Source organism: Mobula hypostoma, chromosome 3, assembly GCF_963921235.1.
Source record: "Mobula hypostoma chromosome 3, sMobHyp1.1, whole genome shotgun sequence".
Taxonomy (NCBI): Eukaryota; Metazoa; Chordata; class Chondrichthyes; order Myliobatiformes; family Myliobatidae; genus Mobula; species Mobula hypostoma.
In genome coordinates, this window is record NC_086099.1 from 25722817 (window position 1) to 25747514 (window position 24698).

General features: G+C 42.3%; 1 protein-coding gene across 4 annotated transcripts in view; it reads right to left on the reverse strand.

Moving 5' to 3' along the window:
* arid3c (AT rich interactive domain 3C (BRIGHT-like)) overlaps positions 1-24698 on the reverse strand; it is a 587014-nt gene that overhangs the window by 31575 nt on the left and 530741 nt on the right. For all 4 annotated transcript variants that reach the window (XM_063042792.1, XM_063042791.1, XM_063042790.1 and 1 more), the window contains exons 4-5: positions 21331-21514; positions 7478-7722 (exon numbers count right to left, since the gene is read on the reverse strand). In XM_063042792.1, coding sequence (XP_062898862.1) covers positions 7478-7722; positions 21331-21514 — 429 coding nt within the window. The remainder of the gene's footprint in view (positions 1-7477; positions 7723-21330; positions 21515-24698) is intronic.

Genomic DNA, 24698 nt, shown 5'->3' on the forward strand with positions numbered 1-24698 from the left:
ATGTGCCTGCCTCCTTAATTCTCTGCAGGGGGACTTGCAGCTCCCGGTATCTTGGGGAGTGTAACTGGCAAGGCAAAGCTGACAATCAACCTTAGGTAACAGCATGACTTGTGCTCCCCAGAAGGCACAATTTGTAAAAGGACTAGGCAACAGTACGTTTACACAAGAAGCTTCCAAAGAGTAAATCTTAAACATTGATGCTATTAATAAGGCAACTGAAGCATTGAAGGGAGAGCACTCCTCCTGTTTTGGTGCTTTGTCAGTTCGATAAATGACCCAGTGGTCTTTACAAACTTGGGATTTTTTTAGTATAATTTAATCCGTCTTCTCTTAGCCCTAAGACACTTCAGGCTAAAATCAAACTTAGTTCCATGGGGCAGCGCAGTAGTGTAGTAACTAGCATGACATTAGTTGAGCTTGGGGCATCAGAGTTCAAAGTTCAGTTCTGGCTCTGTCTATAAGGAGTTTGGCTGTTCTCCCCTTGACTGTGTGGGATTCCTCTGGGTGCTCCAGTTCTCTCCCGCAGTCCAAAGAAGCACTGGTTAGTAAGTTAATTGGACATTGTAAATTGTTCTGTGATTAGGCCAAAGTTAAATGAGGGGCTTGCTGGGTGGTGGTTCTCTTTGGGCCAGAAGAGCCTGGTCTCCAAACAAATAACACAAGATTCAAAGGAGAGAGAACTCTCTTTTCCTGATGACAGTGTTAAGACAGGACTAATGAACTTTCTGACGTGCAATGGCAGGGTGTAACTACTCTGGAGAGGCACCACTCCACACCGCACTGATTAGGGCAGCCGCAGGCTTCATCTAATTTAATGCTAACTTACTGCTAATTTAGTGAATGCGAGATAGCACGACAAAGCAACAGTCACGGCTGATGAGTCCTGGCTAAAAATATATTTGTGTGAAGGCAAGTGAAGGCAGCATGCTGGCATGTTTGTTCAGCACTGACCCTCACAGATAAATAACATACAATGTAGCACACTCCAAGGTAATATTGTAGGATTGAAACATTCTTCATAAACTTGCTTACACTGTTGTCTTAATCATTCCTATGTTTTCTCCAAATATAACAATGAATGAAGAAGTGTTATTAGTATTATGACCTGGGTCTCAAGAATGACAAACCTTTTTGACAGCATGTGCCAAAATTGGCGATAATCTTCTAAAATACTCTCTTGCATGCCATGGTAAATTTTAACAGTTAAATATTAATTAGTATCATTGATTAAAGATTTTGTAACAATAATTATAGAGTCTTTAAGAAAAAAGGATGAGTCCTATAAGACCATAAGATATAGGAGCAGAAGGAGGTCATTCGGCCCATCGAGTCTGCTCCGCCAGTCAATCATGGGCTGATCCAATTCTTCCAGTCATCCCCACTCCCCTGTTTTCACACCATACTCTTTGATGTCCTGGCTAATCAAGAACTTATCTACCTCTGCCTTCAATGCACCCAGTGACTTGGCTTCTACAGCCGCTCGTGGCAACAAATTCCACAGATTTACCACCTTCTGACCAAAGTAATTTCTCCACATCTCTGTTCTAGATGGACATCCTTCAATCCTGAAGACATGCCCTCTTACATAGAACATAGAACATAGAATAGTACAGCACAGTACAGGCCCTTTGGCCCACAATGTTGTGCCGACCCTCAAATCCTGCCTCTCATACAAGCCCACACCTTAAATTCCTCCATATACCTGTCTAGTAGTCTCTTAAACTTCACTATTGTATCTGCCTCCATCACTGACTCAGGCAGTGCATTCCATGCACCAACCACTCTCTGAGTAAAAAAACTTCCTCTAATATCCCCCTTGAACTTCCCACCCCTTACCTTAAAGCCATGTCCTCTTGTATTGAGCAGTGGTGCCCTGCGGAAGAGGCCCTGGCTATCCACTCTATCTATTCCTCTTATTATCTTGTACACCTCTGTCAGGTCTCCTCTCATCCTCCTTCTCTCCAAAGAGTAAAGCCCTAGCTCCCTTAATCTCTGATCATAATCCATACTCTCTAAACCAGGCAGTGTCCTGGTAAATCTCCTCTGTACCCTTTCCAATGCTTCCACATCCTTCCTATAGTGAGGTGACCAGAACTGGACACAGTACTCCAAGTGTGGCCTAACCAGAGTTTCATAGAGCTGCATCATTACATCGCAACTCTTAAACTCTATCCCGTGACTTATGAAAGCTAACACCCCATAAGCTTCCTTAACTACCCTATCCACCTGTGAGGCAACTTTCAGGGATCTGTGGACATGTACACCCAGATCCCTCTGCTCCTCCACACTACCAAGTATCCTGCCATTTACTTTGTGCTGTGCCTTGGAGTTTGTCCTTCCAAAGTGTACCACCTCACACTTCTCCGGGTTGAACTCCATCTGCCACTTCTCAGCCCACTTCTGCATCCTATCAATGTCCCTCTGCAATCTTCGACAATCCTCTACACTATCTACAACACCACCAACCTTTGTGTTGTCTGCAAACTTGCCAACCCACCTTTCTACCCCACATCCAGGTCGTTAATAAAAATCACGAAAAGTAGAGGTCCCAGAACAGATCCTTGTGGGACACCACTAGTCACAATCCACCAATCCGAATGTACCCCCTCTACCACGACCCTCTGCCTTCTGCAGGCAAGCCAATTCTGAATCCACCTGGTCAAACTTTCCTGGATCCCATGCCTTCTGACTTTCTGAATAAGCCTACCGTGTGGAACCTTGTCAAATGCCTTACTAAAATCCATGTGGATCACATGCACTGCACTACCCTCATCTATATTCCTGGTCACCTCCTCAAAGAACTCTATCAGGCTTGTTAAACATGATCTGCCCTTCACAAAGCCTTGTCCTAGACTCACCTACCACAGAAAATAACTTTGCCATATCTGATCTGTTCCTTTAACCTTTAACGTTTGGAATGCTTCTATGAGATTACTCTTCATTCTCCTGAACTTCAGAGAATACAACCCAGGAGCTGCCAGACGTTCCTCATACGGTAACCCTTTCCTTCCTGGAAACATTCGCGTGAATCTTCTCTGAACCCTCTCCAATGTCAGTATATCCTTTCTAAAATAAGGAGCCCAAAACTACACACGATACTCCAAGTGTGGTCTCACGAGTGCCTTATAGAGCCACAATGTCACATCCCTGCTCTTATATTCTATACCTCTAGAAATGAATGCCAACATTGCATTCGCCTTCTTCACAACCAACTCAACCTGGAGGTTAACCTTTAGGGTATCCTGCACAAAGACACCTACATCCCTTCGCATCTCTGTATTTTGAATTCTCTCCCTATCTAAATAATAGTCTGCCCATTTATTTCTTCCACCAAAGTGCATGACCAAACATTTTCCAATATTATATTTCATTTGCCACTTCTTTGCCCATTTCCCTGAACTATCTAAGTCTACAGGCTTTCTGTTTCCTCAACACTACCCGCTCCTCCACCTATCTTTGTATCATCGGCAAATTTAGCCACAAATCCATTAATACCATAGTCCAAATCATTGACATACATCGTTAAAAAGCAGCGGTCCCAACACCGACCCTGTGGAACTCCCCTGGTAACCGGCAGCCAGCCAGAATAGGATCCCTTTATTCCCACTCTGTTTTCTGCCAATCAGCCAATGCTCCACCCATGCTAGTAACTCCCCCGTAATTCCATGGGCTTTTGTCTTGCTAATCAGCCTCATGCGCGGCACCCTGTCAAAGTCCTTCTGAAAATCCAAGTACACCACATCTACTGCACCTCCTTTGTCTACCCTGCTTGTAATTTCCTCAAAAAATTGCAGTAGGTTAATCAGGCAAGACTTTTCTTTAAGAAAACCATGCTGACTTTGGACTATCTTGTCATATACTTCCAGGTATTCCATAATCTCATCCCTAACAATCAATTTCAACAACTTCCCAACCACTGATGTCAGGTTAACAGGTCTATTGTTTCCTTTCTGCTGCCTTCCACCCTTCTTAAATAGCGGAGTAACAATTGCAATTTTCCAGTCATCTGGTACAATGCCAGAATCTATCGATTCTTGAAAAATCATTGTTAATGTCTCCGCAATCTCTCCAGCTACTTCCTTCAGAACCCGAGGGTGCATTCCATCAGGTCCAGGAGAGTTATCCACCCTCAGACCATTAAGCTTCCTGAGCAACTTTTTTTTGTAATTTTCACTGCACATACTTCACTTCCCTGATACACTATGCTGCAGATGCCTTCCACTGTGAAAATTGATGCAAAATACGCATTCAGTTCCTCTGACCTCTCTGAGTCTTTCATTACAATATCTCCAGCATAATTTTCTATTGGTCCTACATCTATCCTCAACTCTCTATTACCCTTTATATACTCAAAAAAGCTTTTAGTATCTTCTTTATTAGTTGCCAGCTTCCTTTCAGAATTCATCATTTCCTTCCTAATGACCTTCTTAGTTTCCTTCTGCAAGTTTTTAAAAGCTTCCCAATCCTCTATGTTTCTACTAGCTTTGGCTTCCTTGCATGTATGCCCTCTCTTTTGCTTTTACTTTGGCTCTGACATCCTTGTCAGCCACGGTAGTGTCCTTCCTGCATTCGAAAATTTCTTCTTATTTGGGATATATCTGTCTTGCACTTCCCTCATTTTTCATTGGAACTCCAGCCATTGCTGCTCTGCTGTCCTTCCTGCTAGTGTCCCTTTCCAGTCAACCTTGGGCAGTTCCCCTCTCATGTCATTGTAATTTCCTTTATTCCACTGAAATACCAACACATTGGAATTTAGTTTCTCCTTCTCAAATTTCAAAGTGAATTCGATCATATTGTGATCACTGTTCGCTAAGGGTTCCTTAACCTTAAACTCTCTTATCACCTCTGGATCATTGCACAACATCCAATCCAGCACAGCCAATCCCCTAGTGGGGTCATCAATAAGCTGTCCTAAAAAGCCATCCCTCAGAAATTCTACAAATTCTCTCTACAAATTTATGGATAGTTATTGTTTTACCACTAATAAAAGTATAGCAAAGGCAGATTTCTTTAAACAAATGAAGTGTTTTAGAAAACATGGTCAAAAATTAATATTAGTTTTTAAAAAGACAATTGAAAAATAGCAACACTTCTAAATAGTATCGTTATCGTAACTCATATATAACATAAAAAATGTAAATGTGAAATTATAGCTTTGGTGCAAGCCGTGTGCCAACAAAATCTTTGTGCGTGCCATTTTATGCATGTCTGTCATAGGTTTACCAACCCTGATCAATGATTCAGGAATAGCTTCTTCCCCTCTGCCTACTGGCTTCTGAATAGACGTTGAACCCATGAACACTACGCCGCTACTTTTTTTTCTTTTTTTGCACTACTTAATTAATTTAACTTTTTTAATACTTATATACTTATTGTAATTTACAGTTTTTATTATTAGGTATTGCAATGTATTGCTGCCGTACAACAATTTTCATGACATATGCCAGTGATATTAAAATTGATTCTGATCCTAAGAAATAGATTTTAAAAAGAACAAGATTTCACCTATTTTATAAGTCTTAATCATGCACAGGAAATATTTTGCTCAAGATTTTAAATGACTGTGCCCATTTCTGGCTGAAATCCTGCCCATCAGGAAATTGGACTAAGAATTTTGTGACACCATTCACCCAAATATGGGAATTACTTCCCTGTCAAATTTTCTGTGCCGAGTGATGTAATTTGCTGGTGGGGTGCTCAGCAAAACTTGCTCAGAGAAAGTGGTTCAAAAGGTTTACGTTGTTCTGACACAAGCAGACAAGGGGTAAATATAAAGGAATCTCTGGCTTATACTTGGTATAGGAAGAGCACTTCAGTTGCATTGACCTGCAGCCCAGCGGGTAGAACACAAGCAAAGTTCAGTAGCTTACATGGTAAGGGCTGCAGATGAAATTCACTCGGATGTTGCTTGGAATAGAGTGCTTCACTGATAAGGAGGAACTGGATTAGGTGGGTTTGTATTTCTCTAGACTGCGGGAGTTGAGTAGGGATCTGATCGATGTGTAGAAAATTATGGAAGCAGAGACAGGGCAGATGGTAGAAAACTCTTTGCCTTTAACAGAGGGAAGGAGTAAGAAGTTACAAGGGAATCTGAGGCAACTTAAAAAGGCAACATGCACCATTAAGGAATCCCATCACCGAGGACATACCCTCTTTTCATTGCTACTTTCAGGGAGGAGGTTCAGGAGCCTGAAGACATACACTCAACAATTCAGGATCAGCTTTTTCCCCTCGTAGATTCAATCAGACATTGAATCCATGAACACTACCTCAGTATTAAGCTTGATTGTGATTCTGAGAGAGAAAAAAAATGGTGTTTACCCTGGTAGTGGTTGGAATGTGCAAATACCCTGCTTGAGGAAGCTGTAGAAACAGCCACTCTCACAGAATTTAAGGGGAACATTTGTCAAGGCATAGAAGGTTGCAGCACAAGAGTTCATAAGTGGGGTTAGTGTAAATGGGAGGTTGGCATCAACAGAGATTCAAAGGTTCTGAGAGTTATATAGCACAGAAATAAGGACTTGGGCCCAACTCATTCATGTTGACCAAGATGCCTATCTATACAAATCCAATTTGACTGCATTTGGCCTAGAACTCTGTAACTCTGAATGATCCACATAACTCTCCAAATGTTTTTTTTTCTAAAACAATGTAATTGCTTCTGTCTCTACATATATGTACTGTGATAATAAATATACTTTGAACATTGAATCTTCTCTGTGAAACACTTGTCCCTGAGATCCCCTTTAAATCTTTCCCCTCACCTTAAACCTATGTTTTCTACTTCTCGACTTCTTATCTATACCTTATCTATGCCTCTCATAAACTTATGGGTTCATGGACCATTCAGAAATCTGATGATGATGGGGAAGGAACTGTGCCTATATCATTGAGTGTGAGTCTTCTGGCTCCTGCACCTCCTCCCTGACTATTATAATGAGAAAAGAGCATATCTCAATATCTGAACTCCTCCTCAAAATGTTTCATTTCCTATCCTCTAGAAATTAAACTTAAAAAACACTAATCACTGACAACAACTAAGAAGCCACACTATGGTTTGAAGCTGCTGTGCCCATTATCTGACCACACTGAAACTTCGCCAGCATACAGGAAGGAAGGAAGGAAGATAAATAAAATGGCTGACACTGCAGGAAAGAAAAAGAAACATGATTCAAGGGCTTTGCAGTTTTGATGGCACGAATGCTTATCGCAAACATACACTCTCTTCCCCTGAATCATCCTCATCACTGAGTTCAACACTTGGTGCAAAAGAACCCACAAAGCAAATTTTTCACATATCAGTAAACAGATTTAAAATGGCTAACTCAAGGGACAAAAAGCCCTTGAGAACACGCGATCTTTCATCATGTCAATGAAAAAACAAAGTTACAAGTTGATATTTCTGCTTTCAAAATTTAAAAAATCTCATCAATCTATTAACAGAACTTCATTATGTAAACATTGAAAAACACCATACCTTTTTTTATAGAATGTCCGTGGCTAATATGGCTGCCATTATGAGTGGATATAGCTATAGTGGGCATCTGTATCTTGGGAGAGGATAAGATAGTAGGCGTCCCCACAGGGGAGTAATTAAACATTGTAGATCCATAACTTTGCCTTCGGCCCTCTCGCCTGTTGCTATCAATAGCTGCCTGGAGTTCTCCAGGCGAGCTCAGACCTCGCTTTTCACATTCATATGGATATAGGTACTTCATGTATCTGGAAGGCAAATTAAAAACAGTTAGGTAACAAATAACAACATAAAGATAATTCAGACTTATCACATTTCTTCATTTTCATTCACTTCTGGGATGACCCTTCAGCCATCAGGATAACTTCACTCTCCACAACCTATGGACTCACTTTCAATGACTCTACAGTCTTGTTCTCAGTATTTATTTATTTATTTTTAGTTGCACAGTTTGTCTTCTTATGCACTTGTTTTTTTTTTTGCCAGTTTTCGAGTGTAGATTTTCACTGATTCTGTTGTATTTTTGTTCTACCCTGAATGTCTGCAAGAAAATGAATCTCAGGGGAGTATATGGTTTGAAATAGATTGAACTGAACTGAGCTGAACTGAATATACCTGGACTCTTTCGATGTCTTTGTGATTTGCTATTTTGCATTCTGTGTTTTTCACTTGCTTTTTTGCCGTTTGCGCGATTTGTTCTTTTTTTGCACGTTGGGGGTTTAATGTTTTTCGTTAAATTGGGTCCGTAGATTTTCTTTGTTTCGTGGCTGTCTGTGGGAAGACGAACCTCAAGGTTGTATACTGCACGCACACTTTGATAATAAATGTACTGTAAATCGCGGTGACTTACGCATGCTCTGATAATAAACTTATTTTGAAACTTTGAAAAAATACAGAGGCTGCTGTGATTTTTTGTATCTACTGAAAACCAGACACCTTGGAGGCAGATAAACATAAGCATAGCATCAAACTATCTCATTAAACTTTTGCAACACAAAACCATTATCCTAACCTTACAAGCATCTCGGCACAATCTGCTTCAGGCTGTATAAAGTTAGCTTCAGTGGTTGATGATAATAGGCAGTAAGGATTTGAGCTCCTGTGATAGGTCAGTCTAATTGAACAAAGTCAGCTTCTGGGTGAGCAAAAGATCTTTAGTGCAGCTCTTCAAACTTGGCGCCTCCCTCCACTTCCCCCTCCATCCACAAGGAAATGGGCTGCTTGCCAGTTTGACAGGAGACAAATGTGTCTGCTTGGAACATCTGTCTATTCATCTCCTCTCCTTGAATCTGCTAAACAGGAGGAAGCAGCAAATTCAGAAGAAAACTTTTTACTCAATATTCAGTGAAAGATTATGCACAATAGATACTGGACATGACCTTTTGAAGGCAGTTAGGTAGAGCTGAACACGTGGCCAGATCGGGCATGATCTGACTGAATGGTGCAGCAAATGCAATGGGCCAAATGGCCTTCTCCTACTCTTATTTATCATGTACTATGTTCTTACAAGCAAGAAAACTCAAAGCATTTCAAAGAAAAACTGGACTTGTGTCGACAAATCCAATTCATAAATATTAGCAATGCCTCAATGGAATTCTATGGCTATGTAGACTACAACACAGAAGGAGCTTATTTGGCCCATCAGGTCCAGGCTGAGCAGCTCCCAGCAGAACAATCTTCTCCTGATAGTTAGATCATTGAACAAAGAACATAAAGCAGTGCAATACAGCACGGATCTTTAACCTACTCAATGATCAATGCAATGCCTCTCTCACACATTGCCCTTTGCTCTCCATTTTTCTTTCATCCACGTGTCTATCTAATAGTCTCTTAAATGTTGCCATCAACCCTGGTAGTGCATTCCAGGCATTTACCATTCTCTGTGTAAAAACGCTATCTCTGATATCCCCCCTGAAGTTTCCTCCAATCACGGTAAACAAATGTATTGGCCATTGCGGCCTTGGGAGAAAGCCACTAGCTATCCACTCTACCTATGCCTCTTATAATCATATACACCTCCATCAAGCTGCCTTTCATCCTCCCTCACTCCAAAGAAAAAAGCACTAGCTCACTCAGCCTTTGCTCATTAGAACTGTTCTCTAACCCAGGCACCATCATGGTAAATCTCCTCTACACCTTCTCTAAAACTTCCACATCCTCCCGATAATGAGACGACCAGAAATGAACACAGTCCTCCAGATGCGGTCAGACCAGAGCCTTAGAGATTTGCAACATTATCACTATCTTTTGAAATCTGTCCCTTGACTACTGAAGGCCAGTACACCATATCACTTTAACTTGTGTAGCAATTAGATGCACTCCTGCAACCTATTCTCTCTCACATCCTTGTCAACCGTTCTTTGATTCTTTGTTGCTTACCTACATTGAGCAGTAAATTACAGTAACCAATTAATCTACAAGCAGATCTTTGGGATGTGGGAAGAAACCAGGTGGAAATTCAAAACAGATAATTCATTGAGGAGAACGTGCAAACTCCACAAATTCTGACCAGATGGACTTCTTCTGCTGATATGGCCAGAACATTAGCAGCATTGTGAAAAAGACCATAATTGTTCAATTAATCCCCTGACCATTATCTTTCCACTCAGGTTATCAAAGCTGGAAATTCAGCTGAACATTATTTAATTGGCCTTATAACATGCAGACATTAAAGGATTACAAATAAAATTCAGGTTACAAAATTACTTGAGAACAGGAAACTACATATACTGAAATACAGAAATCTTACTGTGTTCGTTTGATTACAGGGCCATGGAAAGGAGAGATAAATAAACATGGGAGGATCTGCAGATGCTGGAAATCCAGCATAACACACGCAAATTGCTGGAGGAACTTGGCAGGTTAGGCAGCATCTTCGGAGAGGAATAAAGAATCGATGTTCTGGGTGGGCTGGGACTCTTCATCAGGACTGGAAAGGAAGGGTGAAGAAGCCAGAATAGGAAGTTTCGGAGGAAGGGATGGAATACAAGCTGCAAAGTGATAAGTGAAACCAGGTGAGGGGATGATGTGTGGGTGGGTTAGGCGAGATGATGGAACTATGAGGTGAGAGGTGCAAAAGATAAAGGGCTGAAGAAGAAGGAATCTGACAGGAGAGGAGAGAGGAATAAACCAGCAAATAAAGATTATAAACTCTTAGATAAGAACATGAATGAAAGAAAAACAGAGGGCTTTGTGGGAGGGAAGTATTAAATTGATCTTGGAGTAGGTTAAAAGGTCAGCACAACATTATGGGCTGAAGGATCTGTACTATATTGCTTTATGTTCTAAAGTCACTTTGATTTCAGAAGACATTTGATAGTGATCCTCTAAAAAAATTTTTAAGGAAATTTCACCTGGAAATTGAACTATTGGTTGCTTTTACAGCATTGTAATAGTAAAGGAAAACATGCTAATTGAGTCATAGAGCACTACAACACAGAAAACAGGCCCATTGGCCCATCTAGTCCATTCTGTAACTCTATAAGTTCAACAGAATACTTCAATATTATGCTTCAATATACAAACAGGAGAAATAGAAACACCAGTCAGCCATGAACTTTAGAATCGGGTTTAATATCACCGGCATATGGAGAAATCTGTTGTTTTGTGGCAGCAGTACAGTGCAATATATAATAGTAAAAAAAATTACAAATTACAATAAGAAAACTCTATGGTGGATTCCAGTTAACTGGATCATTGATTAAATGGGGCAGCTGCTTACTTGCGATAACTCTTAAAGAACAAAAAGAAATCAAGAAAATGCCTGGGATTCCCTTCATTTACTTGGGACGATATGCCATTTAATTGTGGCAGGAGACTGTTGCCGAACTGCTGCTAAGTAGTATCAGTTGTGTGCACGTTGTGTGGTCGTTCGACACTACATCATGCTTAGAGACAGCAGTTTTTAAATACTGTCAGTTGCATGTGTTTGTATTCAAAAAGCAGTTATTTTTGTCACTGATAACTGGCAAGAAATAAGCAGTAAGAGAATTCAGAACTGTCTGACTGCCACGGTTCCAAGCATTCAGACTTAGAGATGGCAGAGATGGCTGCAAAAGAAATGAAACAATTTCACTACTTCAACAAATTAGGGACTATAAAAAATTTGAATGTCTCGACAATCATCTTGAATGTTATCTTCGTTCACCTCATCTCTCATCTGTGGCTTCAATTAGCCGGTTCATGCGATAGCGGCCACACCCAGTTCACCACCTCAGTGGGTGGGCTAAATCAGATGAGGGTAGCTGGTGGGTCTCATACCCCAGTGAGATAGGAACATGCCTGTCTTAGCACGTGAAGTCCGTTCCGGCGGACTGGGTGGATGAGACCTACAGAGAGATCCAATGGCCAGGAAAGTGGTTCTGAATTGGTATGTGAAGAGCGAATCACATGACAAGACACAGAAGTCATGGCCATCCACTGTAACCAGGGAAGTCCCCAGTTGTGACACCTACTCATCCTACTAGCATCTGGATTTCAAGGTCGAGGGAATAGAACTGCCCCAGTGCAAAGGCTTTTCCACTTTAAAAATTCTCCTGCACAGGTTTTCTGTCTTCATCAGATACAGTGGACAACCAGCAGTAGTTCTGGAAGTTCTAATTTGTTTCGTATTTCATTTAAATGTGACTAAATACATCGATGAAGGAAGAGCAGTAGATGTCATGTATATGGATTTCAGCAAGACATTTGATAAGGTACCCCATGCAAGGCTTATTGAGAAAGTAAGGAGGCATGGGATCCAAGGGGACATTGCTTTGTGGAACCAGAAATGGCTTGCCCACAGAAGGCAAAGAGTGGTTGTAGAGGGGTCATGTTCAGCATGGAGGTCGGTCACCAGTGGTGTGCCTCAGAGATCTGTTCTGGGACCCTTACTCTTCGTGATTTTTATAAATGACCTGGATGAGGAAGTGGAGGGATGGGTTAGTAAGTTTGCTGATGACACAAAGGTTGGAGGTGTTGTGGATAGTGTGGAGGGCTGTCAAAGGTTACAGTGGGACATTGATAGGATGCAAAACTGGGCTGAGAATTGGCAGATGGAGTTCAAACCAGATAAGTGTGAAGTAAGTCAAGTATGATGGCAGGATATAGTATTAATGGTAAGACTCCTGGCTGGGTGGAGGATCAGAGGGATCTTGGGGTCCGAGTCCATAGGACGCTCAAAGCAGCTGGTGTGTTCCCTCAGCTTCTCCTTCCTGAAGTCCACCATCAAATCCTTGGTCTAACTGACACTGAGTGCAAGGTTGTTACTAAGACACCACTCATGCAGCTAATCTCTCTCACTCCTGTACGTCTCCTCGTCTCCATCCGATATTCTTCCAACAATAGTTGTGACATCAGCAACTCTATAGATGATGTTTGAGCTGTGCCCAGCCACACAGTTGTGTGTCTAGAAAGATTAGAGCAATGAGATGCATGTATCCTTGAGGTTGTGTTGATTGTCAGCGAAAGGAGATGTTATTTCCGTTCAGCACTGACTGTGGAATCCTGGTGAGAAAGTCAAGGATCCAGTTGCAGATGGAGATATAGAGGTCCAGGTTTTCAAGCTTATTGATTAGAGCTGCGGGTATAATTGTGTTGAATGCTGAGCTGTAATCAATAAACAGCAGCCAGAGGTAGGTATTGCCATTTTCCAGATGATCCAAGGCCAAACAGAGAGCCAGTGAGGTTGCATCTGCTGTAGACCTATTGTCGTGTTAGGCAAATTGCAGTAGGTCCAGGTCTTTGCTTCGGCAAGAGCCGATTCTGGGCCGGACCAGCCTCTCTAAGCACTTCATCATGGTATATCTGAGTGGAACTGGACGAAAGTCATAGAAGAAGCTTACCCTGCTCTTCAGGGCACTGGTAGGATTGTCACATTTTTGAAGCAGGTAGGAACCTTCAGCTGTAGCAGTAAGAGACTGAAGATGTCCTTGAACACTCCTGTCAGTTAGTTGACACAGATTTTCAATGCCCTACCAGGTATACCATCAGGGCCTGATACCTTGCAAGGGTTTACCCTCTTCAAAGGTGTTCTGAGCATCACCCTCTACGAAGGAGATCACAAGGTCACCAGATGCTGCAGGGATTCACACAGGTGTAATTTTATTCTCCCTTTTGTTCCTTGTGCCGTCTCTGCTATTCATAACTTACCTTCTACCTTTGCAACACAGACAAAATGCTGCAGAAACTCAGCAGGTTAGGCAGCAGAAGCCAGAATAAGAAGATGAGGGGACAAAGAGGACTGCAAGCTGGTAGATGATAGGTGAGACCACGTGAGAGGGAAGATAGTTGGGTGGGAGAGGGATGATGAAAAGAAATGATTTGAGAAACTAGGGGAAGAGTCAAAGGGCTGAATGAGAAGGAATCTGATAGGAAAGGACAGTGCAATAAAGGGAAGGAGTTGGGGAATTGGAGGCAGGTGATGGACAAGTTAGGAGACCAGGGGAAAAGAAGAGAAGGGGTGCAAGGGCCACCGGAATGCGATAAAGCAGAAGTTGGGGGTGATTGCCGGGGGAACAGTGGGAAGTTGTTATCATAAGTTAGAAAAATCAATTCTTGTGCCGTCATGTCAAAGTCTACCCAGGCTGAATATGAGGTGTTGCTCCTCCAATGGCATTTGGCCTCGTCGTGACATTAGAAGAGGCCATGGACCTTCATATCAGTCTGGGGATGGAAGTTGTTTTTGCTTAATAATTGTGCTTTCCTACATTCTTTTTATATTGATTTATTTAGAAATAAATCATGGTAACAGGTCATTCTAAACCAAACAGCCCATGCCTCTAAATCAACAAACAAACCAAAACGACTTTGGAATGTACAAATTCCTTATGGACAACAGTGAATCTAACAAAACGTATTAGAGTTGATTGGTATTAAAGAATGATCCTCCAGACATCTTGGGTAGTAAATTCCGAGCAGTCAATAGTCAAAAAGATTCAGGGTGATGAAATTTATTTCCAACTCTGTCCTGAATGGCTGATTGTTTAATTTGAGACCATACAGGGAGACACATTCCTCCATCATCCCGATCAAACTCTGCAAGATATTTTTGGATATTTAAATGAGAACATTTCTCATTCTTCTCATGTCCAAAGAGTTTAGGCCCAATCTGCTCAATCTGTTAATTCCCCATTTGAGGAATCAATCTAACTCTTTTCTGATTGAGGAATGCACATAGAATTAAGAGTAGTTGTGGAATATTCCTTAAGTTTGTCATAGCTGGGGGTGGTAGTGTGGATAAGCTCCCACTACTTATTAAATGCTTCCAATGGTGTGCATCTCAAATAGCCTCTAACAACCAAGTCCAACTCCTGGTCTTCATGTGTGGCTCAGCTATTATGCCCAGCAGAACCATTTCTACTGACAGGAGAAGGGCCAAAGGTGAGTTACTAGTGCCTTAAAACCGGTCACTTCAGGCAGATGGGGCTCATAGGCCGTGGTTGGCAGCTCATCTAGAGAAGGAAACTTCTGATCTCAAACCTCCGCTGCCTTGCGGCTACACCCACTCATGCAAAAGGCTTCGGAAGTAAACTCTGAGGGAAAATCCGGAGCTGGAGTCCCTAAGGCAGTCCCACGTTGAGTTCAACACTGATTGGCAACTGCTGTGATGTTGCTGGTGCCAAACTGTATCGGTCTCTGCTATTCCTGTTGATCCATCAGCTGTGTGAAGAGGGGGAGCGTTCAACATGGGCAACAGCTTGCTCTCCATATTTTACTGCCCAGGCTCGATGCTGGGAAGCAGCATCCATGGTTGACTCCGATGAATGGGGGCCTCGTCCTGGCATGTATGGAGGTTTATTTGGCTCATTGTATTCATATTGTCTCTGAGCAATTCATTAATTCCACCCACTGGCTCCTTCTCTGTAGCCTTGCAAATCTTTCCTCATTATTTACTTGCAGAATTCCTTGCTGACGGTCACAATGAAACATGCCTCCACACATCTGTGAGCAGTGCTTACAACATTCCAAGCATATGCTAAGTAATAAAGTTTTTTCTCCTGTCACTAATAATTGTCTTTCCCTTTATACTCCGTGACCTCTGGTCCTTGAACCCTTCAGTTTCTCATTAGACTCTTTCAGCAGATCCCTCAATATTACTTTATGTTTTGTTCAAATCTTTGCTCAGAGTTCTCTTCTGAAAGAAAATATCCCAGCCTCACTCATGATAGGACACATCATTTACTGAGCAGCATTCTTTTTCAAGCACTGAAAGGAAATCATGGTCCTTGCCAAGAAATTTGGCATGTCTCCATCGACCTTTACAAATTTTTATTGATGCAACATAGAATGCATCCTATCTGGATGCATCACGGCTTGGTGCAACTGCTCTGCACGTGACTGCAAGAAACTGCAGAGAGTTGTGGACGTAGCTCAGCGCATCACAGGCACCTGCACCCCACCCCCAGTGCCCCTCCCACCTCTGTGGATTCTGAACTATACTTCTTGCTACCCCATTAAAGCAGCCAGCATATTCAAAGATCTCACCCGCCCCAGACATTCTCTTTTATGTTTGAATGCAAACAAGGGGTGGCAAGGTAGCATAGTGGTTAGCACAATGCTTTACTGTACCAGGGATCCGGGTTCAAATCCCATTGTTGTCTGCAAGGGGTTTATACGTTTTCCCCGTGACTGCGTGAGTTTCCGCCGGGTGCTCCAGTTTCCTCCCACAGTCCAAACACATACTGGTTGGCAGGTTAATTGGTCACTATAAATAGTCCCGTGATTAGGCTAGAGTTAACTCAGATGTTGCTGGGCAGCACAGCTTGAAGGGATGGAAGGGCCTACTCTGCACTGTATCTCAATAAAGCAAATTACAACTGTATCTTGGTACGTGTGATAATAACGTACCGATACCAATCCCAATCCCAATGTTACCTCAGGAACCACAAGCATTGGGCTTCCCAGGAAGGCCTGGTGTTCCCAGGGCAGTACTGCACTGGAACCCCTCTCTAGGTTTAGCCCCTTATCTTCACCAAAATCACCACCTCTGGTGATGCTCTGACAGCTCTCACCTACGGTCGTAATACTCATCTCTCGAGCCCCCAGACACTGATGTGTCTCTCTGGAGTATCAGACAGTGCAGGCTCCCAATGTGCCCTCCCCACCACTCCTACACATCCATCGACGTTCTCCTCTCCTCCGTCTGGATATTCGTCACTCGATGGCCATACTCCCGCCCTTTCATAGTAGCATAGGAACTCAGCAGGTCAAGCAGCATCTATGGAGAGGAGTAAACAGTTGATCTTTTGGGCCAAGATCGTTTACCAGGACTGGAAAGGTAAGGGAGAAGAAGCCAGAAGAAGGAAGTACGGGGAGGGGCGAGGAGAAGGGGTACAAGCACGCAGTATAAGGTGAAAGGAGAAGCCAGTTGAGGGAGGAGGTCGGTGGCTGGGGAGAGGGGTTATGAAGTAAGAAGCTGGGAGGTGATAGGTGGAAAAAAAGTAAAAGGCTGAAGAAGAAGGAATCTGATAGGAGAGGAGAGTGGATCATGGGAGAAAGGGAAGGAGGAGTGGCAATAGAGGGAGGTGAGGCAGGTGAGAAGAGAAGGGGTAAAAGGGAAGACAGAATGAGGAATGGGAAGAGAGATGGGGGAAGGGAGAAAAATTACCATTAAGTTAGAGAAATTGATGTTTAAGCCATCAGAATGGAGGTAACCCAGAAAGAATATGAGGTGTTGTTCCTCCAACTTCAGAGTGGCCTCATCGTGGCTGTAGAGGAGGCCATGGATCAACACGTTGGAATGGGAATGAGAATGGAATTGAAATGGTTGGCCATTGGGAAATCCTGCCTGTAGTGGATGAAGCAGAGGTGCTCAACAAAGCAGCCTCCAATCTACTTCCTGTCTCACTGGCGTAGAGGCCTACCCATCCATCGGCTTCCATGCACCCCACTATCCACTTCCCCCCAACCATGGCACAGAACTAAATGGTCCTGTGGTCACCATCCCTGACTCTTTTCCTGTGAATCTGGCTGTGGAAGTGGGTACTTGCCAGCAATTGTTGTTGAAGGAAACATGCAATTGAAGATTACAACATTTATAACATAGCCAACAATAGCCTGACTGTATTGTTTTCCATAGATGCTGCCTGGCCTGCTGAGTTCTTCCAGCATTTTGTCTGTATAGCCAACAATGATGACTGCTGTTTGGGGTCTAGTAGGGCAATAAGTGGACTGGATGCACCAGTATTTCTCAACCATTCAAAATGGTAAATTAGTTCATAAGATTTGAAACAGATTTTGCAGTAGATATCACAGAGCTGGTAGAAGGTTATAGACTTGTTTAGAAAGAACACAACAAAATGGCCTCTTTAAACTTCTTGTTTGCTTTGGTGGAAGACTCAGCAACAACTTCCAGAAATAGTGGACAATTGCAATGAATAAACATTTGAAGAAAGTTAATAGGATTGCAAGGTGGTAAATTTCTATGACCTAATGGCTTGCTTCCTGGGGTTTTGAAAAAGGTAGCTATGGCAATACTAGATATCAGTGTCCAAAATCCAATAGATCATGGAATGCTTCTACACATTGCAAGGTAGGAAATGTATCGGTATAATTAAAAAAATTATGTTGAGAGCAAACAGGGAATTAGGGACCCATTAAGTACACGTGAGCAAGAATGTTGTAATCTACAGTACTGTGCAATGTATATATAAATATAAATAAATATATATATATATATTTATATATACACACACACACACACATGACATATGTGAGTGATGATAAACCTGATTCTGGTATGGGTCTCTATTGTGGACTGAGAGTGGGAAGGGGGCAGGGAGAGGGGAATCGTGGTTGTGCAAAGGAGGAGGGAGAGGGAGGGAGTGGCAAACACCAGAGACACATGATCAATAAACCAATTGCTTGGAATCAAATGACCTTGCCTGGTGTCTCAGCATTTGGTGTGTCTGCACCCGCACCAAACCCCCACCACTGGCACACCTTCTCTGCCACCTGTCCCACAACCCCCCGGTGGCACTCCACCTTCACCATTCCCAACTTCCTTTGCTTCCACCGGCTTCACAAACTCGCTCTCTGCTCCACGTTGACAAATACTGCACTTTTTGTTGACTTTGCCACTTTATTCTGCATTGTTATTGTTTTACATTTTCCTTGCTCAATGTACTGTGCGATGATTTGATCTCTATAAACAGTATGCAAGTGAAGCTTTTTATGTGTCTTTGTACATGTGACAGTAATAAACCAATACCAAGTCAATAGAATATTAGACAACAATGACCTGGAGTTAGATGAGAAAAGTGGATCTAAGGTAAATGATCAGCCATCATCTTACTGAGTGGTGAAGCAAACATCAGGGACTGACTGGCCTGCTCCTGATTTATACATATTGGTTCTCACGGACTGCTTTGTTATTACTTAATAGAGTTTGTCTCTTACTTTTTTTGGCCAACAAAGAAAATATTCAGAATCTGGAACTTGCTAATCCTGATCTTGTACCAAACTAACAGAGGTCTAAGTACGTATATTGACCGCTCACTAATTTGAAAGAACATCCCAAATTATTCCATAACAACCATTCATTGAGCTGGGTTCAAGTGCCATTTTGTTCTAATTGGTGAGATCGTTAAGCTCCAAAAGCATACCCACTGAAGGTCTAGTATCGATTCCACCAGGATCAAATCTTCAGGTTCGTAAAATACAGGTTCAAGAGCAAATGAACAATGAAGCTGCAATCATACAGTTGCCCCCGAAATCCAAACTCGGATGAAGGGTCATTGACCTGACGTGCTAACTCTGTTTATTCTCTCTATCTTGCCTGCAGAGCATTTCCAAAATTTCCATTTTTATTTCCGATTTCTAGCATCTGCAGTTTATTTACTTTTCATCGGGCGGGCTGGTGGCACAGCAGGTTAGCACAATGCTATGATTGTCAGGCTGGGAAGTGACGGCTTGTAATGAGGATTAATGGGCCTCTTTGTCCTTGACCTTGCCTGATATTTTACAATTTACTTCTGTATTTTTCACATGCCCACCAACGTCTCTCCCTACTGATATAGAACGATATTTCTGTAAAATGCAGCTGCCTACTCTTGTTTTGCTTGTATGGAAGGTCATTTGGATGTTGGCTCCTTGTATTAACCTAATGAATACCATTTCCAATTTAGATTGAGCAAAAAAAGTAATCTAACATACTGTAAAACAAACAGGAAAGGTTGGAGGCACACAACATTCAATAAAATGTGTTTATTTTTTACTCAGAGCTACAAATGGAGTAGACCCTTCTGGCCGCACTACCCCAGCAACACTGACGAGGCCCGATTTCAACCCTAATCTAATCAAAGGCAATTTACAATGAACAATTAACCTACACAATATGTCTTCGGACTGTGGGATGAAATTAGAGCACCCAGGGAAAACCCATGTGTTCCCCAGGGAGGACGTACAGACTCCTTACAGAGGACGCCAGAATTGAACTCTGAATTCCTACGTCCTGTGCTGTAATAGGGCAGCACTAGACATTACGCTACTATGGCATCCCATCCATAAATTTGTACCTCCTGTGCCTAATATAATGGCCACTGAGTGTATGTTTGTGATATGCTGCTGCAGTAGTTCATCCACTTCAAAGTTTGACAAGTGTGTGTTCAGAGTTGCTCCTCTTCACACCACAGATGTAACATATGGTAATTTGAGATACTATCACCTTCTTTTCAGTTTGAACCAATCTGGCCATTCTCCTCTGACCTTTCTCCTTAACAAGGTATTTTCACCCACTGAACAGCTACTTGCTAGATTTTTTTTGTTTCTTGTTATGTTCTCTGTAAACCCTAGAGACTGTCATGCATGAAAATCACAGATCAGCAGTTTCTGGGATACTCAAACCACCCTGTATGCCACCAGTAAGCACTCCACCATCAATATCTCTTAGATCACATTCCTTCCCCATTCTGATGTTTTGTAACAACTGAACCTCTTGACCATGTCTACTTGCTTTTATGAATTGAGTTGCTGCCACATGATTCGCTGATTAGATATCTGCATTAACAAGCAGGTTTACAGGTGTACCTAATAAGTCGCCACAGAGTTTGTAATCCTTGATGTGGTTTTCTTCAACACAACTGAGAAGAATACATTCACTACAAATATTAATCTATCTTTCCTCTTTTACATTCTGTCTTTATATTTCAAATTGAAATCTGGTGTCTTTGGGGTTTGAACATTATACATATCATGTTGATGGGTGATTTCTCCCACCTGCAATGATTTTAATTAGCACCTCCTCCTCTGAGTTTCTGCAATACACTGCTTGCCCTAGGACTACAGATTAGTAAACCAGAGAACTAAGTTTAAATCCTGGCCATTTAAATTCAATTAAAGTGCTGATATTGATAACAATGGACAAATTGTCATGAAACATAAATGGTCTGTAAATGTTAGTAAGAGAAGCAAATCTGACATCTAGCTGAAAAGTGACTCTGGATTCACGGTGTAATTAGCTCTTCTCTGAATCCAGATTGAAGGAAGAGGCCACGATCAGAGCTGGACTACGATTGGTGGCTTTGCCAGCAAAGCCCACAGACTGTAGATGAGTGAAAATGGTTTTGCCATTGTCAGGAACCATATGCCCAGACTCTTATCTCTCCATGTGCCCCCTGAATGTCACCTGTTCTCTGGTTGCCCCTGACCCCACATGAGAGGGTCTCTGGAGATGATTGACCATTGACTACATGATATAGGATTAGAATTAGTCCATTTGACCAGTCGAGTCTGCTCTGATACTGCAAGAACAGAAAGCTATGTTTCTCAGTCCAGAGATATTACACATCGTACAGCCACAGCTGACCTTTCTGTATTATGATCCTTGGCAAATATGTTGCATTGTAAGATCAGTGGCCAGACATGTTTGCATTACTTACTGGGTTCTCAAGGTGAAAGCAGCACTGGTAATAGAGGTAGGGAGGTTGAGGCCTTTGGTGATTTCGCGCCAGATCTTTTTATTGATGACTTCCACTAAGCCGCCTTTTTCAGTGACAAGCTTGTACAGACTGTACAGATCTAACACCTGCTTAGCCATGATGGGAATCCGATTCACTGGTGTCCCTGTGTAAATGAAAAAAATATCCACAATCAATTATATTAGCTTCAACAAATCGACAGACATCCCACAGTTATAGGCTAATTAATTTGACTAAGTAAAACACCTAATTGTTCACTTTCTGTCAAAAAGAGAAAAAAATATTCACTCCTCTTCCCAACGTATTGATGTTACAGAGATAATAAATCAAAGAATTTCTGCTGTGTTCACTTTAAAATAACTTTTAAAGGGGAGCAGATACTTGATATTATTGAAAAGGCAAAGTGAAAGGTCATGGATCAAGGTTCACCAAATCACAGAAGAATGGGAGATAAAATCAACAAAGAAGTGATTTGGAAATTGAAATCTTCAAATATTTGTCAGAAAAAAGAGAAAAGGGAGCGAGAGGGAAAGAGTGAGGGAGAGAGAAAGCGCGAGAGAGGGAGAGAGAGAGATGGATAGATAGATCAGGCCAAATATTACCAGGTATTTAGCTATATACTTTGCTTCAATCATTGTTGGATCATTTATTTTCTGAAAGTTATTATCCAGGTGACCCTTGTATTTCGGGGGGTGGGGCGAGCTTGCATTCCTAAAAACAAACCCTGTCCATATTACGATTTTCAGTCATGTGAAACCATGTCAACTGCACAAACAGAAATTGGAAAACAAGTCTGTCCACTTTTCACTCCCCACTGACCTCCCTCCTGGTACTTATCACTGCAGCTGGGACAAATGCTACACCTGTCCCAAAGCCTCCACCCTCACCCCCATTCAGGGCCTCAAACAGTCCTTCCAGGTGAGGCGACACTTCACCTGCAAGTCTTTCAGGGTCATCTATTGTATCTGGTGCTGCAGTGCGGCCTCCTCTACATCGGTGAGACCTGATGCAGATTGGGGGAGCACTTGATCAGAGCACCTTTGCTCTGCCTGTTGCAAAAAGCAGGATCTCCCGATGGCAACACACATCAAAGTTGCTGGTGAACACAGCAGGCCAGGCAGCATCTCTACGAAGAGGTACAGTCAGCCTGAAATGTTGACTGTACCTCTTCCTAGAGAAGCTGCCTGGCCTGCTGCGTTCACCGGCAACTTTGATGTGTGTTGCTTGAATTTCCAGCATCTGCAGAATTCCTCGTGTCTCCTGGTGGCTACCCATTTCAATTGGACTTCCTATTCCCATTCTGACATGTTCATTTTTGGGCTCTCTTGCCATGATGAGGCCAAATTTGAGGTCTCCAACCTGATGGTATGAACACCAATTTCTATAACTTCTGGTATTACAGCTCCTTCTCCCCTTACTCCTTCGCATTCCCCCCCCCCCCCCCACCTCACACCTTCTTATTCTGGCCTCTGTCATCTTCATTTCTAATCCACATGAAGGATTTCGACGTGAAAGTTTGTTGTTTAGTCCCTTCCATAGATGCTGTCTGACCTGCTAAGTTCTGTGTCTGTGGCTCAAGATTAGCAGCATCTGCAGAATCTCTTGTGCTCATATTTACTTACTTTGGTTTCACATAAATTCTGCAAGACTGAACTTGATTCAATAGCTCAAATAATATTAGTCAGTGATCTGTGAATTCAGGAAGGGCAAGTTTCCGTTACCCAAATATCTAGAATGTGAGGGTCACTTGTATACTTCATTTGCATTATTATAGCACATGTGCTGGCATAACATAACCTGTGGAAAATGCCTCTTCAGTCTGATCAAATCCGTCAATAGTAGACCAAGATTCTGCCGATATTATCAAAAGGGATAAAACTCTGCTGGTCTTATATTGTGCACAAGTGCAAGCCAATCACATATCTGTAATGAAACTCCCACTGATAAATAAAATGTTGAATTTATAAATGGCAGAACTTTCAGGGTTCAATGTACATCTATTATCGAAGTATGTACACAGTATACAAATCTGAGATTCCTCTTTTCCAGGCAGCCACGAAACAAAGAAACACCAGGGAAGCCGCTTAAAGAAAAACATCAACCCTCCACTTCAGGCGCAAAAACAACAAATTGCACAAACAGCAACAAGAACGAACGGGCGAAAGCACAGAACACAAAAACACAAGATTGAACTACTGTCCATAAACCACAGACCCATTTGGTACCGTCCTCCGACAGAATCGAGGGAGAGTTCATTCGAATGTTGGGGCCTTCCCCCTCAGGAGCAGTGAGTTAGAGGAAGAGAGAGAGAGACCATTACGTGCAGACACTCTCCTCCAACAGCAGCGGGTGAGTGGCTGGTAAACGGTGCAGATCACTCACTTGCCTTCCACACTTGCCTCGATGTTTCAAATATTCCTCAGCACTTAAGTCAGTGAGATCGGCAATAAATGGGGACGATCATTGGTTCGCACCCTGTCTCTAACCTCTTGACCTTGAGGACACTCGCCTCCTGAAACCCACTTGGATGCAGCAAAATGGCAGATCGCTCAATCATCCTTAATCTGCCTCACACCGTCGTTAGCAATCACTGATCGGGGCTCCATTCCCGCCGCCGTCTTTAAGCAGTTTTCTAAGTTCTTCTGGTGACTGCGTGGGCTGCCTCTGTGTACTCTTCTCACATTCCAAAGACGTATGGTTAGGGTTCGTGAGTTGCAGGCAAGCTCTGTTGGTGCCAGAAGCGTGGTGACACTTGCCGGCTGCCCAGCACAATCCTTGCTGATTTGATTTGATGCAAATGACACATTTCACTGCATGTTGCAATGTACATGTGGCAAATACAGCAAATCTTTAATCAACAAAACATATATTTCCTCTAAAGGGGTGCACTCATATAAGAGGAGTTTCAGTTATATGAGTGCACCCCTTTAGAGGAAATATATGTTTTGTTGATTAAAGATTTGCTGTATTTGAATACTCCTAGTATTCTTCATAGTTCAGAAGAATTAGGGTTTGTATATTTATTAATGTTTACAAAATTCTTAGAGAGCTAGATAAATCAGACAGAGAGAAGATCCTAGTCTTAATCAGGCTGGAGCTATGAATCTAAGTAAGAAGTGACAGAAATAAAGAGAGATTTCTTCACTTGCTACATAATTTACTCTCTACACCCTTGACTCTGTGGCTAGGCGCAGGTTAAATGCCATCGAAATTTCCTGATGAAACAACTGTTATCAGCAGAATGTCTGATGGTGAAGAGGGAGCATACAGGAGTGAAATAGATCAGCTGGTTAAGAGGTGTCACAACAACATCAGTAAGACCAAGGAAT